General features: G+C 41.2%; 1 protein-coding gene across 2 annotated transcripts in view; it reads right to left on the bottom strand.

Annotated features, from left to right (window-relative positions):
• Positions 1-21,005, bottom strand: part of LAMA1 (laminin subunit alpha 1) — a 99,573-nt gene extending 78,568 nt beyond the window's left edge. For both annotated transcript variants that reach the window (XR_004061687.1, XM_030970995.1), the window contains exons 1-2: positions 20,877-21,005; positions 142-312 (exon numbers count right to left, since the gene is read on the bottom strand). Coding sequence is in view for 1 of the 2 variants with exons in the window: in XM_030970995.1 (XP_030826855.1) it covers positions 142-312; positions 20,877-20,967 (262 nt within the window). In the remaining variant the exon portion in view is untranslated. The remainder of the gene's footprint in view (positions 1-141; positions 313-20,876) is intronic.
• Between the last annotated feature and the right edge of the window lie 366 nt (positions 21,006-21,371).

Genomic DNA, 21,371 nt, shown 5'->3' with positions numbered 1-21,371 from the left:
TGCTCCAAGGTAATTGCACTCACATAGTAGACAGACTAAAACTAAAACATTGTACTCCAATACACTCTATATTGAAGGGGAAGGGTTAAAAACAGACACAAATTAATGAAACAAACAAAATCCAAAACACGTGAAGCTTGCCTTTGGGATTGGCACTGTGACTGTCACAGACGCGGCACTGGGCGTTGCGCAGGGGCCGTCCGGGGACGTGCTCCACCAGCTTGCAGAACATCTCTGGTCCCTTCTCTCCACAGGTGGCATTGGTGGAGATGTGAGCATTGCTGGCCAGGTTCAAAATGGCAGGAAACAGGCCTTGAAAGAAATAAGGTTAATCAGCCACATTGTAAGGCATGCAAAGTTGGCACCCTGACAGCAGTATCCTTCTTATTTCACTCCACATTTGGATGCTTTATACTTAGGAACACAAGAGTTTGCCAACCAACTCTCCCAGTTACTAAACCTTCCCTTGCATAGTGAATTGATCAAACCCTGGGGGACAACTGGCCCACTGCCAGAATCAAAGAGGCACTATACAGCACACACTCAGCTGGTGTGGAAATCGGCATTTTACACAAGCTCTTTGCAGCAGCAGCACCATTGGCCTGAACAGGACACTCCAGACTTGAAAGATTTAAGGACTGAACTTTAGACCTTTGCTACAGGCTTCTTCTGCAGTCTCTGTAAAGTCCAAGGGATATTTTGCTTGCCACTTATTAATCTTTATACAAACACTTCAGCGCACTTTCAAATAATTTTGCTCTTGTGCACTGGAATAACCTAACAACAGACTAAGTTTCAAGATTACAGCTACCAGACCAGGAATCTTTCACTTTTTCTCAAAGGAGTAAAGTTTTACTTTTATTTGAAGGCTACTGATAAAATTTCTAGGATACTGTATGTGACAGAAGTTAAGCATAGTTTCTCAATCAACTTCCAGCTGTCCCTCATGAACTAAAAAGCTTTTATTTCTTGCATGGTTATGATGTAACAAAGATACTCCATTTCCGCTCATAAGTAACTCTGAAAAAGAAGCAATTTTGGAAAGAGGAGTCCTGTCTTTAGAGATTAAAGCCAGTGGGCTAAAATCAAATCGAAAGAATTGGTATGGCACATTAAAAATGCCACAAGAATTGCTTATGTTGCAATAGTAAGGTATTAAAATAATTTGTCTTCTGTTGAAAGGGAATCTGTAAAAAATAAAAATCAAGTCATATTTGTGAAATATTTGTGAATATTCCTATTCCACTAGTAAAACTGTATGAATTCTTTTACTTCATTATCCCCAATATACATCAAAAGAGAATGCAATATTAAAGTTTTGCTTTCCTTAGCTGTTTATACATATAAATATCTCAGAGGTGGACGCCAAGAGGAGGGTTCCAAGCTCTTTTCAGCACTCTTCAGCAACAGGACAAGGAGTGATGTCCATAAACTAAAACAGAAGTTTCACCTCAGCATAAGGAAGAACTTCTTCACACTGAGGGTGGCAGTGCAATGGAACAGACTACCCAGAGGGGTTATGGAGTCTCCCTCTGGAGACGTTCAAAACCCACCTGAACAAGTTCCTGTGTAATCTGCTCAGGGTTACCCTGCCTTGGCAGTGTCACTGGACCAAATGACCTCCAAAAGTCCCTTCCAACCCTAACAATTCTGTGATTTAACAAGGCTACATTCAATATTCCTTTCAAGTGCCTTTGCCCAGTAATTGTATTACCCTAGAAATCCTGGAGAAAATTTTCAGTGTTATTTAAGACTTACGTTCAGCTATTGAAAATTTGTCTGAATCCTAACCCTCTGCACCACCGTATAAATAACAAACGGTGTGTTTTCAATTGTGCTATACTTGAAATTTAATAGGAGGGAGATGGAGCTTTGTATTTTTTTGAATCCTGACTTCATTTATGTTAAATCCAGACTAGGCTAGATGCCTTGTTCTCATTACACCTAAATCTGATGCAGATGAGGATGCTGAAGACACCCTAATGACTACTCCAGTGAGGCTCTTCTTCTAGTAAGATATTTTCTTCACAGGCTTCTCTCACCTTGTGCAGTATGCATGCAGTACATCTCCAGATGTAAAGCTGGAGCCAAAGAAGAAATGCTGCCTCTGTTTCCTACTTCACAAGAATGCTCAGTGGTGGAAGAGGGTACCTTTTTTAACACTGCTCTCCAACGACATAAAATCTTTCTTATTCAGTATTAATTACTGTTCATGCAGGGGTCTACCAGCCTATCTTCAAGAGCTATCCATTAATTCCCAGGTCATCCATTACCTTCACTCACATTATACAGTAGCCATGTCATTTCTTTCCATTTGCTATAGTGAAATAATTTGCCTCCAACAACCTTCAGTCAACAGACTTGTGCCAAAGGAATAGCAACACTATCTCATTATGAGTTTTCTGGGTCCCACAGACATAAAAATAGAGCATGTCAATCCAAGTGAGTTGCACTGGAGATTTGCCCCAGGACCCAAATGAAAAGCAAGAGGTTGTTAGCATTGTCCTGCAAGGTACTGCATCTCTTCAAATCCTAGTTGATTATGTTCACCTCTGAATATATTTACCACAATTAAATTTTAAGGTAAACTGCGGAGGTGCAGCCACTGATTTCAGAGAAGATCAAGAATAGTGTCAGAGATTATTTATTAGGAAACAATAAGCATCTGCAACAAATGAAATTGAAAAAAGGTAAATTTCAAATAAATTAGTTGCATCTTCAAAGAACATTGCTCCTCTTTATTCTTTTAGTAAGGAGAGTCAGGTACTCAGAGTTAGGAATTCAAAAGCTCCTAGATGCTGCTCTGCCAACCTTCCTTCTCCCTCACTTCTCCACTCTCCCCCTGTCCCAAAAAAAACAGGAAACCAAACATCTGCTAAGATACTTTTATGCCTTGTAGGAAGCAGTAGGTATGATGACCAACCAAAGAATCAGTCGCTTAAGTGAGCCATTTACAGATAAACAGGGGCCTGTCATCATATCTTGGTGTGAAATTCAAGTGGCTGTAACTGACATAAAACTCCATCAGAAGATAACATATTTCATTAAACTGAAACTTTAGCAATGATATTTGCATTTTTAAGGCCATCACCCATCATTTAGTCCTTAGGAAAGGACCTCTGAGATCATGAAGTCCAACCTCTGATTAACACATCATCAACTAGACCATGGCACTAAGTGCCACACAGAGTCATTTCTGGAATACCTCCAGGGACAGTTGTTCCACCACTGCCCTGGGCAGTCCACTTCCCATGTTTAACAACTATTCCCATGAAGAAATTCTGATCCTGAGGTCAAACCTGAATCTCCCCAGGCACAGCTTAAGGCTACATCCTTTCATTCTATTACTTGTTGCCTGGGAGAATAGGCTGACCCTCACCTGGCAACACCCTCCTTTTCAGGTAGTTACAGAGAGTGATAAAGCCTCTCCTGAGCCTTCTTTCCCCCAGGCTAAACAACCCCAGCCCTCTCAGTCCCTCCTCATAGAACTTACCCTCTAGACCCTTCATCCATTTAACTTTCTAGGTTTTCTACCCAAAGTACAGCACAAATGATAGATTAAATTGGATTTATTATTTTATTCCCACTAATAGGCAAGTGCTCCATGCAAAACCATGGGAATTACTGCTCAGCATTTTGCAAGAGACTACGGTGGTCCTGAGAAAGGCTGGAAGAATTTTTAAATTAAACTCATTTACTTCTAACTGCTGGCCAGCTCTTTTCATGGTAAGGTGAACTCTTTCATTATTTTCCAGCTACTCAGATGCTCATTTGCCTCAAACCAGAGATTCGCACACACCCCAATGCCAGAAAATGAAGTGTATAGACGTTAATTTGACCTTGAGAAAGAATAACAATTGCTTCACTACCGCTCAGCACAAAAGCTAAGCACAATGTTTTCATTAGAAGTTCAAACAAGTTGCTCTCATTGGACTTGGTTTTAGCCAGATGCATGACTAAAACTCAATAAGGGAGAACTGAAAATCTGTGTGGGTATTGTCAGAATTATGTCATTCAGAGCTTTCCTAGAGAGACAAAAGACCTCAAGCTCAGAGGAAATTGAGGGAATTACATTCCTAGTAAAGCGACCTGCAATGTGGACAGTGCAGAATTTGTCACATCCACACTCTACACTATTCAATCCATCAGGAAAATGACAAGAAGTAATTCAGAGGGTAGATGCATTTGTTGTACATACAGCTAGCAGGCAGACCTTATGGTGAAGGACATAGCATCAGTGTTCCAGCAAAATTCAGGAAAACGGCTTGTTCATGATGAAGCCAAGTTGTAACATTTTCAAATGATGAACAGGTCAGCACGCAGTATGCCAGGGGAAAAGAAGACAGGCAAAAAGCCTTAAGGTGGATGAGATAATTTGTATTTTATGTGCTTCAATATGCCTATTGACTCAGATTCCTCAAATTAACAGGGACAGGTGGAGCATGCAGCTTACTGGGGCAGATTCAAAGTACTGATAATTCATGCAGGTATTGCTTAAGTAAAAGACATCTCTAGCCAGGACAGCTACCCTTGTATTGTAAAGTTAATGGTCGAGCATATAGCCTACATTTGTTTGGGAGTTATTCGACTTTAAACCAGATTATACGGAAGTCCTCACAACCTCCTTGTTGCTGATGTAAATATCATCATCTTTCCTGGGGACTCAAGTTAATTCTTTGTGGGTTTGTAAGCTTTAACTTTGTTACATATATAGATTACCAAACATCCTGAAGTTCTCACATTTCAAGGATTTGGGACATTTGCGGGATTCTGGTAACTCTAACTGCAGTCAATGCATATATCTGGCTTCATTCTGGATACACCTGATTTACTGCACACGAGCAGATCACAGCAATTACAATCATTCCATAGTACTGTGCAATGAGTCTGACATATCTGCACTTACTGAACATTTTGTCCAGCTCAGAAATCCTATCCGTGTTGAGCAGCATCAGTGCAGTATAACATTAGACTTGCTCTCCATGCTCAGCCCACAGCACATATCCATCACTAAATGCAAATATGGAAATCACATGTTTTTGTGTGCCATCTACAAAGGCTTTTTAGACATTCTTTTTTCCCTTCCTTCTATTTAAGTTTTCTCAATGTAGGACCCTTGGCTGCATTTTGTACAGCTATAGCTGAACAAAACCCCAACTGCATTTTCTGATTAATGATTTTGTTCAATCAGAAAATCAATAATATTTAATCACTGGGTTTTGGGTAGAAGATAAGTGGATTTGTGCATTTTGGCAAAACACATGCATGATCTGTGGTTTTGACCATGTTTAACTGTATGAATCCTCACACTGTGACAGGGTAAAACTACTTATTACAGATGGTATGTGAAGGGAGACAGTCCCAAGAATAAAAATCTTCCTTGCAAAGGCATAGCTGATTAAAATAATTTCTTTTAAAAACAGTTGCACAACAGAAGGATGCACATGAGAGTTCTACTCTACATGGGCTTTGCTGCACCACCAAATATATTCAACAAGCACAATTCTGATATGCAGATCAACACAGTAAGGATGGCAAAACTCTTAGAGAAATGCCATGTTTAAGACAGCTTCTTCCTGAATCCAGATTCACTGATCAGTCTGATAGTTCTAGAAAGCTAACTAAATTAGGGAGGTGTTTGTTGGGGTTCTTTTTAAAAGAAGACAAACTAACAGGAAATGAACACAAAAGATCATATGAAGCAAGCCAAGGACTGAGTTCAGAAAGTTTTCTGGATTGTTCATCAGTGTATACAATGAGGACTAAACCAGACTTCAGTGAACAACACGGAGACATTCAGCGATGCCAACAGCCTGATTGCTCTCTAAGTATTTTGTCTTTTTTTGTGCCGAGTGTAATAAAGCAGTAATTTGCAAGTGAACAAAGTAGATATGGCTTAAAAAACATAAAGAGCCGATGTGTTCAGTAACAATGAGCTTTTATTGTGTAATTTCTCAGAACACAGAAATCCTTGAAGGGGTCTAATCTCATTTGCAAGTTAGCGTTTTTTAAAAATGTAAAGGCAATCGGCAGCTCCTAACAAGCTGGGAATGCTGAAGTTTGCTCACAAGCAATGAATTCTCCCTTCACTGAAAACATACACAGAGTATACAGTTGTTCAGAATAGTTTGATGCACTTCAGGAGAACCACTAAAGACAAAATGTAAAATGTCACAGTATTAGGATGTATAAAATATGTAATAGCCTTACACACAGAAGCTGAGGTCACATTCTTGGTAACATTCTCAGACTGTTTTCAATAGCACAGATTTAATTTAGTTGTTGTATTTTATTCAAGTTTTGGATTAAATGAGTTTACTAAATAAAAACTCTGGAACTAACAAGCTTGGGCTCAGACTCCTAGCCTGCTCAATGGATTTACTCTCATTATATTTTACTAACAAGCACCCCTAGTTTAACCTTCTCTACACACTTTCATCAGAATTCTACCCTGTAATCACACCAAATATCTAGGCTGGTTTCCCTGAAATAAATGGACTGAAATTGCTAACTTCTAACTACAGGAATTAAGGTACTAATTCTCCGTTCTTACAGTCAGCAAGAAATGTGGGTTTAACACTTAACCTGCCTTATAATCCACTTTGTGGAGACACTGCTTAAAGTGTGTTAGCTGCGGCATTAACCCACTTGAAAAGCTGAAAGCTTCACCACAACTTATGCAGTAAGCTTAGGTAGCAAGCCACTGGTAAGAAATTATTTTGAAAACCGATCACTCCTCTTTCTGTAGCTCAACAGAGAGGAGAATTTCTGCTAGCAAAACATCAAGTTTACAGGATTTAACTATGTAGTATGTTTAGGGTTTTTTAGCAGAACACCTGTAAACTTGTAATTAATTTAAATTTGTAATATTTAAATAAAACTTCAGATTTAAAAGAAAGCTCTACCATGACAGAGCATTATCTTTTCCTAAAACCCATTCTCCATTTCTTCTCATGCTGTAGAGCAAAGGTAATGAGTCAATCACAGAAATACTAGGTAGCAAAGATTACATTTATTTAATTTAATCAGCTTTTAATGTAAGAACATATTGAGTTTGTCTGTTCTCAAGAGCTTCCAATGAGGCTATTCCTCAACATCCTTGACAAGTCTATTCTGACACTTTATCACTTTAAAAGTTACAAATTTTCAGTCCTCTTTGCTGCATTCAGGATCAGTCATGATCTTGATTACAACTTTTGTTTACCTGAGCTGTTACCACACACCCTTTTCCAGACTATGTAAACAACCCTCTCAATCTTTCTACAGTCCATCTTCTAAACTTCTTATCCTTTTGAGTTCTTGGCAGCTTGCATTTTTCCAACAGTCTGGATTCTCAGACCTCATCAGCACCAGTTGGAGTAGAATAACTTCTTAAAGTCTTGATAGTTTTGTTAACACACATAAGTTTTGTATTTTTTTTCCAGGTACTGCTCTTCTGTTTGCATTGCACACCAAGGTAAGTAAAAGATCCTGGTCTGTTGAAGCATACTTCACATGAGACCCTGGATGAGTTCAGGTTATCTGTAAAACAGATTACTTTGCAGCCATTTGCTGAGCACTCAACCACTTGCTTTCAGAACAGTCTGCTGATTATTTTACAGCTCTGATCCACTCAAGCTTTTGCAAATCAAACTGAAGCAATCCAACTGGAGCCCCAGAAAAAAGGACAACAAAACAAGTTCATTACACCAGTTAATGTAACAGAAAACATTCTGTTTGAACTCCACAAGCTGTTAGAGCACAAACAAGCTACAGAGGATGAAACCTTGCCCCTTCTTCTAAATGGCAAAGTCTTCTCTGCCAAATATTTTTTTCTGCAGTTGCTTATGTGCACTCAGCATTATTAATGAGGGCCATAATGCAGACAGGGTACAACAGCAAAAGCATTTTACCTACTGTGGTCTCCCTTAGGCTAGATGATGTGCTAATTAGTATTGTGTGCTCGAAATGTATTGAAAATAATTACAACGCTGCAAATTAATAAAGCTAATAAAGTCATAACACCACAGATTAATAAAATTCCGTGAAACTCAGACTGGACCCAAAATAAGCAAAAGTTTGCTCAGTCAAGAATGAACACCAGCTGCACTTTTCTCCCACAACTAGTTTCCTCAATATAGTTTGTGAAGGTTAAGGAGCAAGTGTCTGGCATAACTTACATGTCTTCCTTAAAATTCCCAAGCACCAGCACATAGCCAGGCTGATAGCCCCAATGTAACAGAATTTGAATAAGGTTAAAAAAAAGTGCTTTTTCTTTTCCAAAGGAAGGCAGAAAACTTGGGTTCTAAAAAAAAATCTAAATTTCAAAGTGTATGAAGAATGCTATATACAAAATGATTGGAAAACTAAGGAGAGGATAAGGCTGCAAAGACATGGTCAGGGTGCAGATGCTTGAAACTGAAGAAGTTCAAGTTTTCAGCCCCAACCAGACATTCCTATAAATGTGCTTCCTTGTTTCCCAAAGGAGTGCACATCATCTTTGACAGCCTGAGCAGAGAAAACACTGGTGAATTCAATAGGTTTCATAGCTTACATCCCAGCCCTGAATGTGGTTCCTAGTATTATGGCTTGGTCCTTCCACAGATTTCAGGGATTTGAGGGAAAAAAAAAATCAGTTCCTGGGGAAAAATTAAAAAAATCTACCACAGGTATTTCTAATACCTTCAATGTTGACAGTAACTTACTGCTTATTTTGATTGGCACAAACTAAGGGGTAGTGGAATAAAAGAAAACTAGATTTCATGCTAGTTTTCAGCATCATACAGTACAACTTGATATGAAAGGTAAGTAATTTTGAGTACTCTATCATGCATTTCCAAACTATAATCAATATTTCTTCTGTCAAGTCACGTCTTGCAAGTATTGATTTTTTGTATGCTGACAGCCAGTTCAAGAATCTGCCCAGAAATTGTCACAGCATTTGCACCAAAGCAAAAGAGCCACAAGTTGACAGATGGGCAGGCTGCCAAGGAACAACAAACCTGCCAGACCATGAAATTAGTTCTTTCTTGTTCACCCAAAGCTTTTTCCACACGTTGAGGAGTCTGCATCATTGTGCTTGTTGGTTTGGGGGTTGTTCATTCTTTTACCAGTACACTAGCTTTTTTTCTGAAGTCATCAGTTGGGAACAATCTTTGCTCAAACCTGAAGTAAATACAAGCCACAGCTATTAAAGACTTCAGTGTCTTGTCAGTTTTGCTTATATGCTGCCTAAGACATAGTATTAGCTTAGAGCAACACAGCAGAAGTATTGGCAGCGTGACTGGCATGTCAAAGACTCGGGACCTCAGTCACTTGTCACTTATGATGTGCTCCAATACCAACAAAACGAAACATTTTTGTTCTTACTGATGTAGGATCCACAGTAGACTTCCCTCATGCCTCCTTAATGATTCCTTAAATAATATCTCCCCCTGAACTTCTTTTCTATCACCAGTTTTCAACCTAAAGCAACTGTCTAGTAAATGAAAATCCTCTTGGGTTTAATCCTAATTAAATTTGCATGCATAAATGTGCAGCTTCAGTCTGCACACCGAATCATTCATTATCATTCATTATAATAAAAAGGATGTTATGACCCATTATAATAAAAAGGATGTATTAGCCCTCTTCTGATTCTAAATTTCCATTTATCACTTGCAAATTCTGGGAGACCTGAGCTTGAGAAGAATTTTAAAAGCTTAGAGGTCCCACTCACTTTCATACTGTGACTCAGTATCACAACCAAACAAAATGTTACTGATTTTTGCCCTGTGCAAACACTAAGAAGGTTAAAACAGTTAGAAATGCCCTTCAGAGAGTTGGCATCAGCTTGTGATCATAAATGAAGTAGGTGCACTACAAAGGAACTCTGAAATGTATTTTTCACTTAGTGAAAGCTTGTTATTAACTACCTGTGCATAAGCCCAAAATTATTTCATTTTCTTAATTAAAAAAAAAGATTTGTCACTTCCTTAATGTTAGAAATTGCAGCTGTGTTAGATGAAGCTAAATTTCTATTTAAACTAACCTGTATTTTTCCATTTATTAACAAAAGCTATTTCAAGTTCAAGAGGTTTTGGCATCTCAGAACTACCAACTCTCTTGTTTTCAGACACGGAAGAAAAATGTTTTCATTCCAACAGGCACAAAGCCATTATCAGGGCATATACAGCCCTGTATCAGTGCCAGATCTTCCTGGGTAGAAGGAAGCACATTTCCTCCAGCTTGAATGGACCTGAAAGGATTTGCAACTGTGTAACCCCAAGGACATGCAAAGCTTGGTCATTCCCTGATCTCTACTGACAAGATATAGCAATCTCTAATTTTCAAGATCAATTGGGAAAAACCTATTGGGGTATTTTTTGTCATTTTTTAAAATTTTATTTCAGTAGTAACCAACTGTTTGACATGATATAGAGGTAGCGTTCTGCTCTTTGTAAAAAGTAAAATATATCCTGCTACTTTTTTTTTCCTAGGCATTTTACTCTAGGCAACAAAGTAAAACTGCAAATCACCATGCTTTGTTTGGTCTTGCATCTGCTGGTCTCCAGGCACACAGTTTAACAAATGTACAGGGCACAAACTGCAACTATTTAAAAAAATTAATACTGAGTCAATTGTTGCACATTTTTTATGCTTCAAATTCTCACAACATGCAAATTCTTATTTCATTATTTTACAGTAAATGCCTCCATGACATTCAAAAGCATTTGTGTCACTCCGGTTAAATTTCTGAAAAAGTGTAATTTTAAGAACCCAAAAAACAAGGGGAAAAAAACACAATATTTTAACAAGTTCTCTTCTGTACTGCCATTAATACTCAAGAACTCAGCCAGTCGCATGGAATTTTAATCAAGTGTTCTGAAAGTATTTTGCCTTTGGCCTGAAAACAAGAATGATGCATTTCAGCCCAAGGCGCAATTTTTAAGGAAAATTCTAACAGACAGAGAGTTCAAGTAGTTTAATTTAAAATTCAGCAATGTTACAGTGACACTAAAATAATAGCGAGGCACAGTTGGATCCTGCCTGAAACACCCCAAACATTTTTTGCTGATGACTGTGGGAAACAGGGCAACATGGGTAGAGCTGCAGAGTGGGCAGCTTATTTCCCATTGTCCTTAGGAACTGAAAAGATAAGGGGGGCTGCTCAAATTTTAGAGAGATTGTATCATCTGTCAATACTCTGTGGTATACAAAAAGGGGTTTTCCTCCTTGGGGCAAACATCCTGACCTCTTCCCTGCCACTGTACCACCTTCAGAATCCCCTTCTGACCCTCTTTGCCTATCACTCCTGCAGGATTCTCAGCCTACCAGAAACACCCAATCTTGGATGTGTCTATTACCACTATTAGCCATGGCAGCACAGCAACAAGTAGATCTTTCCACCAAGTACCCGGCAAAGTTTCTGAGCAACCTGACACATCACAGGAGCTGAACATCAGCACGACAACCTCTCATCCACACCAAGATACCCACTGAACACGGCTGTCCACCAGTAGTTGTGTTTTGTAACTATTGCTTCGCCACTGCCTTTAGGTCGTATCCTACTGCTCATCACTATGGAAAGATAATCAATTCATCTGGGAAGTTCCCCACCCCATCACATACATCTCTTTCTCATTGCCTGCCAAGGGTTGCCTCCACCACATCAATGAAAACCTGCACTGTACTTTGAAGAATCATTTCTTCAATTAGAAATATCCCCCTTACAATGTTATCAAATATGCACAAACCAAGCTGTCCCCAGTGCGACCACTCCCAAGTAAAGTGTGGTCATCCAAGGACAGACTCTGCATTTGCTGCATGCCTTTAGCATTGATGAACTTGCTCTTGAGAACATTGGCAGACACACTGTAAACCAACTTCAAGGAAGATGAATTGGGATAGGTCTGGAAATTATTTAATTCCTGCAACTTTTAGTTTAAATTTCATGTTTACATCTAAAGACAGTTTTAATATCAAGCTCACATTTTTGCATTAGCAAAAAAATGTGTGGTTCCTAAAATTCTAATAAAGTCGTAGTGAGATTTATTGATAATATCTAAATAACCTAGCTACAGTTAAAAAAAAATCACAGAGACACTTAGCAGATTTGCTTTCTATCTATACAAACCTTTTTCTTTATGCTATAAGAGATATATTATCAATTGAACTACTTTGGCAATTAAGAGACACGCAAAACGAACGCATTACTTAGCACCTACTGAAGGAACGAAGAACTGTGAGTAGATGTAAAGCACAGCAACTCTCCCCAAGCCAGTGAAGCAGATTTAATCCTTCATTTTGCCATCAAAATTTTTATCTCTTCAGTATATTTTAAAGGGTATTTTCTAGTAGAAGGCATTGAGCACACATTTCAGAGACTACAAGCTAAAGTAAATAAATGGAATCCTAGAAATTTCAACAGCATATATTTCACAACCCTAATTTAAACCAGGGTATCCACAGACCATGACAATTCAAAGAACCTTCACATCAAACTTCTGTTATCTAGCCCTTCTCAGCCAATAAAGTAGAAACAGCCTAATCTTTAGAGGCATTAGCACACTGTTACAAGCCTTTTCTGCCTTCCTGTCCTATGCACAAAAGACAGCACAGCAAAGGAAAGTAAAATATATGAATGGTGTGGCATGGAGAATAGCATAACACACTTTAGCTATTCATGCATTTGAATTAAAACCAGACAGGAAAATGCAGGGGAATCTCTTCCATAGTTTTATCAGTAGTGGAGCACTTTCAGGAGCTGGATTTCTCACTTCTGTGAAGCAAGAGCCAGAAACAGGGAAGGTGGAATTCAATTGACTGGTTTTTAAAGTACAGGGCTACTGCTGGTGCTAGACTCTCCTGATTCACTCACTGTCTAGATATCCCTGGATGGATCAGAAGTCCCCTGAGGAGTCAGTGAAGCCTGGCTGTGCACCATCCAGCCTGGCAGCAGCTCTGCCTGGGTAGGGAGCATCAGAGGTGCAGTCAGGCTCCCCAGGCTGCCATCCTCCCAGGCACCCAGCCTGCCCAACACCTTGTGTGCTTCCTGCAAAGCTCACTCTGCCAGCATCCACAAAAAAATAAGGGATCACTTGGATACTTGCTCCAATGCTCCCCAGCAAGGCTGCACCCAGCCACAATCAAATTGCAGAGGATGTCTCAGCTGCTACTGGGCTTTTTTCCTCTCCTTCCCACACAAATATTTCTTTACACACATCTTTGGGTTTTGTGACAGAAGGCAAAATTCCAGTCACACTTTCAAAAAACCTGATAAAAGCAATCAATACTAATCTAAGTTACCATCAACGACAGCTCCAATTTGCATTTATGCTCAATGACTGAATTCCAATGTTTTTTACAGTCAGTGAGAAGTACCCAACTTATTTGCAGAGTTAGGATTTTGCTATTAAAAACTTCTTGCTTCATCGGGTCCACAAGAAAACAATACTAATCAAAGAATCAAATCAAGACTAGAGAAGTTGTTTTTCATTACCTGTACAAGTTCTGCACTGTCCTCTCAGACTTTCAGCAAATAAAAGTTATGGAAATACAGTTAAGAAGGTAGTGGACATCAGCCTATTTTCAAGGTCATTTTTGAGCAAGCAGCAATAAAAAATGCAGGCAGAGCCACGGAGAAAAAAAACAAGCTTCCACTTTGGGAAGACCATTTCTTAAACAGCTTTTTAAGCTTTATTTTCATGCGGGAATCAAGATGGGAGCTGAGTCCCACAGTGCAATAAATAAGTTCACAGAAAGGAATTACATTATGCTTGCAAAACAACTTTCAAATCTGAATCTTTAATCTAAAAGAATTGGTTAGGGAATATCTCTGACAGAGCTGTTACTGTATCAAATGACAGTTAAAAAAAAAATCAGCAAAAGTTAACAAGTTAAAGATGACAAAACAGAAGGAATTTATTGCTGAGGGCTGACATCTACTCCACCTACACAAAGCAGCAGTGGGATCTTCTCGGCCTTTGCCTGGTGGGAAAAGCCCAGAAATGACAAGGAAAAAACCAACCGTGTCAGCCCATCGACCCACATTAGCTGCTGCTTTACAAAGCCTGCCAAGCTGAACTCCTGGAAAGGGCAGTGGGTGAAAATGCCAGCCATGAATCCACCTCTCTTCCAATGGCTCTCTGAGCCCACATGGCCACTAGAACAGTTGTGATTCTCTGGAGATACTTTAAAGGAAAAAAAAAAGATCAGGTTTTCAGGTAAAACTAAAGCATTCTATCTCTATGTTTTGCCCTGAACTTCTCAGGAATTGGAACTGCTGTTTCACATCAAAAAGAGAACTTAATTATGTGCATCTATAATATTTGCTATTTGAATACTGAGAGTTAAGTTTCTAGTCTTACAATTTTATGTTTTCCTATTTTCAGACTTATTTATCTCTACTGTAATTACAAAAGAAGTCTTCCAGTTTTCCTGTAAAATTGTTATGTATATAGCTTTTAATACTCAAAAATGTGTATAAAATAATTATTTTCAGGGGAAAAGCAGCTTTTTTCAGCTTCTAAAAAAGAGCATAGAATGATTGAGAAATCATTGAAGTCCTTAAATAGCAAAAGTAACTAAGAAAGAATAAGCGCAGATATATCTAAGCTTATTTTTGCTCTGACACACAAGCAAATGAAGCACTGGCCTCAAAGCTCAAAGACAGAGAGCTTTACCCATATCTGCAAGCTCAGAGGCACGGTACAGAGCCTCAGATATCATTTCAGTACCTAAAAGCATAAATAAAAAATGACTGATGTGCCCTAAAGTTTACCAAACTAACATATCACAATTACTGCAAGATGACCTAACCAAGTTCTGCCTTGCAAAAGTTTTGCCACACACTGTTCCTCTGTTTGGTCAGGAAGGGATGTCTGCAGGACAGAAAAAAAAAGAAAAAGTTTAAAAAAAAAGTAGGGGACAGCAACAAACCTCACCTGAAGATCTTTTCTGAGACTGATGCAAATACCAACAACTGATCAACATACACTGATAGCCCTAAACTTCTAGAGATGCATTTTCTAAGCCCTCAGGGAATGGGGAAAATATTTACGACAGACAAATATTTTTTTAATCTTAATCTTCAATCTAACTTAGAATGCTTTCATGGGATTTTTCTCTGTCACATACCTTTGTACTCCAAGAAAAAAGAAAATGGTCTGTGGCTTGTTGGCAATTTCTTGCAAAATAAATCAGGGAACAAAACACAAAGCAGATTTTAAATTTAGGGCTTTAATCAATACCAAGCACATTTTCCCCACAGAATGTCCATGTTCCTTTCAGACTACCAGAAAAAAAATGACATTTCTCAATTCTTTCTTCTTCTCCCCCCAACCGCAAGCCAGGTCTCAAATCTGCAAAATTTGTCCCTAGTTGAGATCAATTACTTTTTTACTACATATTCCTTATAATTAGATAAAACCTCATTTCTACTTAATATAAGTTTCAAAATATATTTGTGTTGCTTATTATGAACTTAGAAAACCGTGTAACTTTAACACAATGGTACCCACAAAATCAGCATTCCTGAGGACATGCAATGTGGCCTCTGTTTGAGGTGACATTATCTACAGGTCATCTAAAATTGACCTTTTTAGAGTATTATATAGAACAAAGTCCACTACATACAGGCTTTGACAGTCAAATGGGCTCAGAGGAAGCAAAAGCCAAGAGCTCGGGCATTACATCTGCTTTTCCACAGTTTTGCTGGGGTGTACCAAGGCCAAGAGAGAGCTGGCTGCTGCAACTCCATGTTCCCAGGCCCAGACACTAGCAAAGCTGAGCAAGTATTCCCAACAGGCACATAAAAAGCCACACACATAATGCAATGGATATATGGATATATTCAAATACATATGGCCAGACAGACAGATTCACAAAAACAGAAACACATAAATGCAACCACCACCAATGGTTTCATCCTGTTCCCTGCTCCGGGGAAAAACATGGATTCATACACACAGATGGATTTCTTCAATGCCTATCCACAATGTGCATTTCTTAAACACCCAAAGCTGGAGACTCACTGGATCCAGTAACTGTGCTCCCCCACACCCAAGATCTGCCCACTGCTGGCATCTGGCACATGAGCCCCAGGGGCCCACAGCTGCACCCCAGCCACTGAGGCACAAACTGCCCTGCACACACACCAGCCCCATCACACACACACTCACTCTATGGATCCCTACACACTCACTCTTTGCTACACCACTTTGATCCCTGCATCTTTGGCCCTTCCTCCATTCATCTCAAAATTAGTCCTGTGCAATCCCAAAATATTCTTCCCATAAATCCCAGGATGCGTCCCATACCCCTGCAGACTGCCACCACCCCCATCCTGTAAGCTCTAAAGAGCTGCTCCCATAACACATCAGTGGCTGTCAGAGGAGAGCCCTGGCAGGGGCTCATTTCTCTGGGTTCATTATTGATGTTGCTCCACCTTGATCTTGTGATTTGTGGGTGGACATGAGACTTCTCACACAATCTAAGAACTTAAGAGTGTGGACAGCTAATAAGCATCTTGGGGCCCTGCTACTTAGCCCACCCAAAGACACAAGAGATGTACAGGTTCACTGTAACTGACATTTCCAACCCTGAGGAAAAAGTGGAAACTTAAGCCAAGTATACCAGTGTACCCAACTTTGCCAAAAATTATGAAGTTTTTGCCTTATCACAATGTTAAGTGATTCTGCCTCAAACTCCTGTCATATTTTTAGCTCACTGGTCTCCTGCCTCACACTGCAAGCTGCAAATAGCACTGCTTTTAAGTTTTCCACCAGCCTCAAAGAACTTGAGGTTTCTTTTAGTGTTCTCTTATCAGGAAATAATATTCACATTGGTGGAAACATAGCAGAAATGTTAAAGGAAAATATTTAGAAGTAAAGGCAAACTTGGCAGGGAATAGAAACCTTCTCATTTTCTAGAACAGTTAACTCTGTTGCAGATGTTGGGAAAAATTTAAGACTGATGGCAACAAGGTCTATTCAAGTCACTAGCACACAGAAACCCAAGACGCAGTATGGTGAAGCACTTAAGATATTTTTTTCATCTCACACAGAAAACAATTGTGAATACAACATCCAAGTCATCTTGAAGCTGCAGAAAAACTTCCCCTCCAAGCATTCTGGAAGTCTGTCTCTCTGTTTTAAAAGTGTCAGAGGAAACTATTCCACTGCACAGAACACCTCTGAATGCATGAGGTTGTAGTGAGGCAGCTGAGAGTGTAAGATCCACCTACCCAGGTTCACAGACTAACAGCCCAAAACTACAGCAGCCCAAACTTTTGTCAGATGCTGTAACACTTACAGTACATTACTTCTTGAGGTGGAACTCACCACCCTGAATCAGGCACCAAAGAGCCCTTCTTCACTAAGTGGTGAAGAGCGAGAGGCACCCATGAGTGGTGCCAGGCTTGAGTAACCTAGTAAAAAACAACTGAAGACTAAAACAGCAAACAAACAAATCCCACAAGCCACTGGTACAATAAAAGAGTTTCTCCTGAAGTCAAACACATTATTGCCACTTGTGGCAAATAAATAAAAGAGAAGGAGGCCTGTACTTGTTTCTCCTTACATATTGAGCACTGTAATGATCCAACTGAAGCATCAGCTTTTCATCCTTCCAGAAGGAAACTTGCCATCTTGGCTGTACAGTAGTTCCTTTTCAAAGAGAGGTCTGGAGAGATTTCACACACTCTTCCTCTGCATTACCTGTCACAGCAACTTGGTAATACAGCAATCTATTCAGAGATTGGAGATGTGGGTTCAAACCACATCAAACTAAGGAGATTAACGTAAATCTCCCACTGCCTGGGAATGTGCTCTAACAATATAATTTATATCACTTATGCTTCAGCAAAAAATGTGTTTGCTTACCATAACGTCATAATTTGTATATTAGCCATAGCCTAAGAATACTTACTAAACCAGATCCTTGAAGCAAAGCAGGTCTGAAACCCAATGGGTGACAGGCGTATGACATACCTATGTTCATCTCTGCCCAGATGGAGCACCTTCCCACGGCCGTTCAGTTCTCTGAGCACCAGCACTTATCCAAAACCCCAGGCAGGAACAGAGCAGGCTACTTCAGCACACCAGCTTACACAAACAAACTGAGATGCAGCTGAGGAAATATTTAGTCTACAACTATAGCCTTCCAAGTTAACACTACCACAGGTTTACAGTAGCAAGATTTTTTTTTAATTACAGAAAAAATATCACCTGGCAGTGGTAGAGTCAAATTTATGAAATACAGGCAATAGCGTTCAAAATAGTGTTCAAAATCATTAACTGATTTTCCTTTCTGCTTTGAAGACATGTATCACTTAACTCCAGTATAACAAAGAATGCATTCCAACAGAGCAAAGCTGCTATAACAAGCCTCTGAAATGGCTTTTTTGCTTCTGACATAAAATAATTCCTCTGTATCTAGAACTGAGTTACATGCCTCATGAAGAGTTACTCCATTAGTGAATACAAAAGACTCAACAGAAAATGCAAACCAAACTTTTCACCATGATAGGAACACTTGAACAAAACACCTCTAATTAAAATTCCAACTAAATTTTATAGCTATGTAGATATTAATCTTTAGGCTGAAAGAATCAATCATTAACTTTCAAAGTTGTTCAGTGCAGTGACTTCAGTACCGTGTGTTTCTTTTTCTTAGAATGGACTTCAGCACTTTCTGACAGACCCTTGCAGCTGTGGTACCCCCCAGTTTCTTCATTTGCTGACAGGACGAAAGCAAAACTGAACAGAAAAACAAGAAATGCTTTGAGTTCTACCACAGCCCTCTCCACGGCCATGCCAAGAAACCTTTTCCCCAGACTCCTCTTGACAACTTCTCTGAGAAACCTTTCCATCCTCACTCCAAAATGTATTTTTACCTCCACAAGATGCTTACAATTCTGAGCTTAAGTTGCTTACTTTCTGTAAAAGCAACATTGCTACTCTAATCTGCATCACATTCTTCACATTGTTTTAGGATCAGTTATCTTGAATTGTGGCTTTTGTAAGGCAGTTCACCACCAGGGGGGTTGAAACTCACAGCTTCCTCGGATGATCTGTGCTCTCACGCTGAGAAAAAAAAATTCTATCAACTTAATCTAATAGGAGGAATGGTCTCTAGACTTGATCTTTCAACTAGAAAAACGTAATTATGAACTTAAATATTCCCAGAAGGGGCGGCTTAGAAGCAATGAAATATATTGGTAGCTTCAATCACTGACATAAAAAGCAAGTATTTTATCCAGATGCCTCTAGCACCCGTGGGCTGCTATATAAAAGCAGCACATTACTGCAGTGAGATGACTGCAAACGTCAATGAAAAAACCAAAAATGGTATTTAGTCTTGTCACCAATACATGACAAGCTTCAGGAAAATTCTTATTTTATATACTGCATGTTATCATGTATCTTCAAATAGGAATTAGTATTAAATTAAGGTTATTTGATGCAGCATGGTACCTTAAAAAAACGAAAAAGCAAAATTTATATCACTTTGTCTGGCATTTCATTTGTTTCTACGACTGAATTTTCATAAGCCAAGTAAAGCATATTTATTTTCAAACTGAGACATATGGCCTCTGAAATTTACTTGGGCTTTGTCCTTTTTACCTAGAGGATATTTTGTACACACAATTATATTAATAAACACTAGCTTTTACTGCAGCCTGTAAACATCCAGATGCTAATCTCCCACCCTATATCCATTTCAAATACCCTACTTCACCATAAAGAAAACAAGTCATGCATCTGCACAACATATGCCTTCCAACCATTTTCCATTCAAGTCTGGGGGGGTTTTTTTCGGTTTTTAATAGAGACCTAATGGGACTGAGGATTCGTGCGCAGGGAGTAGGGATCGGCAGAAATTCTGTGGTGAACTCCAGCAGCAGCTGACCCAAGCGGAAGGTGAGAGCATCGGTGTCTACCAGCGCTTCCCATCACGGCCCAGCACACCGCAGAGTCAATCACTGCTAGCCCAGCCACAGAGCGAGCCGATGTGCTCAGCAGCTTGGGTCTCACCAGGACAACCCAAGTTTCGGCACTCGGAACAAAGAGGATGCATGTGACGAAGTCACTGGCAGGGTAAGAACTCGGCGCGGAGCGTTCCGGCCTCCCGGCCGCAACGCACCGGCCAGCCCACGTGCAATAAAAAAAAAAAAGAAAACTTTCGTAAATTATCTCCATTACTTCTTCATGCTACCTCTGCCCAGAAAGTGGTTTGGGACTCTTCTCGCTCCTTACAACAGAGCTTAATCTGGTTTGTATTACCGACATCGTGCGGCATCCTTCGGGGCTCGGGCTCCTCTCCCTTCCCCAGAGAGGGACCCCCAGGACAGCGGCCCGAGCCCGGCTGTGACCCCATCTCCCGCCGGGACAGAGGCTCCGCGGGGGCTCCCCGGGCCGCCGCAGCCCTCCCCCGGCCCAGGAGCGGGGGGCGGCGGGGTCGCCCCCTCCTCCCCCGGGTCTCTGTCGTTCCACAGCGTCTCCCACAAAGGGAGTGGGCGGCCCCGGAGGCGGCCGGGCGGAGTGGCCCCCGCCGCCGAGGGAGGAGAAAAGACTTCAGGGAAGTGGGGGAGGGCGGCTGCAAAACGTGGAGATGGGGGAAGAGAGCAGGGATAAAAGAGATGGGGGAGGCCGTCGGGAAGCGTGCGGTCGGCACTGCCGGACCCCAGCCCGCCTCCCACAGCGGGCTGCCTCGGCAGCCCAACGCTGCCCACGGCCCCCGCAGCGGCCGTGCCCGGCGGGGACGGTGAGGGGACGGGGACACTCTACCAGGCTGCCCCAGCCCCGCGGGGGCCAAAGGCTACCACGGGACGCGGCGGGCGGCTGCAGACCAACCCCGCAGGCACTGCCCTGCTTTGCATTAAGCTGCTCACCCCCGCACCCCCGTCCTGCGCTCACCTCGGGGCTGGCCCTGCCCCGGCACGCACAGCAGCGAAGTCGCCGCCAGCAGTGCCAGCAGCAGCAGCAGCCGCCGCCCGCCGCTGCCCATCTCTGGTGCCGCCGCTGGAGGGACGCTGCCCACCCCACCGAGCCCGCCCGCCTTATATGTGCTCCCCCGCCGCCCCCGGCCCGCCCCGCCCCGCACCACCGGGGGCTCGCCCGCACACCCCCCTCCACACACACCCCTCCCCATACACCCCTCCTTACACACACCCCTCCTCATACACCCCTCCTTACACACACCCCTCCTCACAGATCCCCCCTCACACACATCCCTCCTCTCACACACACACGCGCGCTTTTCACACACACAGTCTCCCCTCCTCACACACACGCTGTCCCCTCCTCACACACACACCGTCCCCTCCTCACACGCTCACACGCTCGGGGACCTCGCACCGCGCGTCTCCGGCCCCGCAAAACCGCCCCCGAGGCACTTGCGGTCCCGACCGC

The sequence above is a fragment of the Camarhynchus parvulus genome, chromosome 2 (assembly GCF_901933205.1).
Source record: "Camarhynchus parvulus chromosome 2, STF_HiC, whole genome shotgun sequence".
Taxonomy (NCBI): Eukaryota; Metazoa; Chordata; class Aves; order Passeriformes; family Thraupidae; genus Camarhynchus; species Camarhynchus parvulus.
The sequence above is the reverse complement of the archived record's forward strand: the minus strand, read 5'-3'. Positions and strand labels throughout refer to the sequence as shown.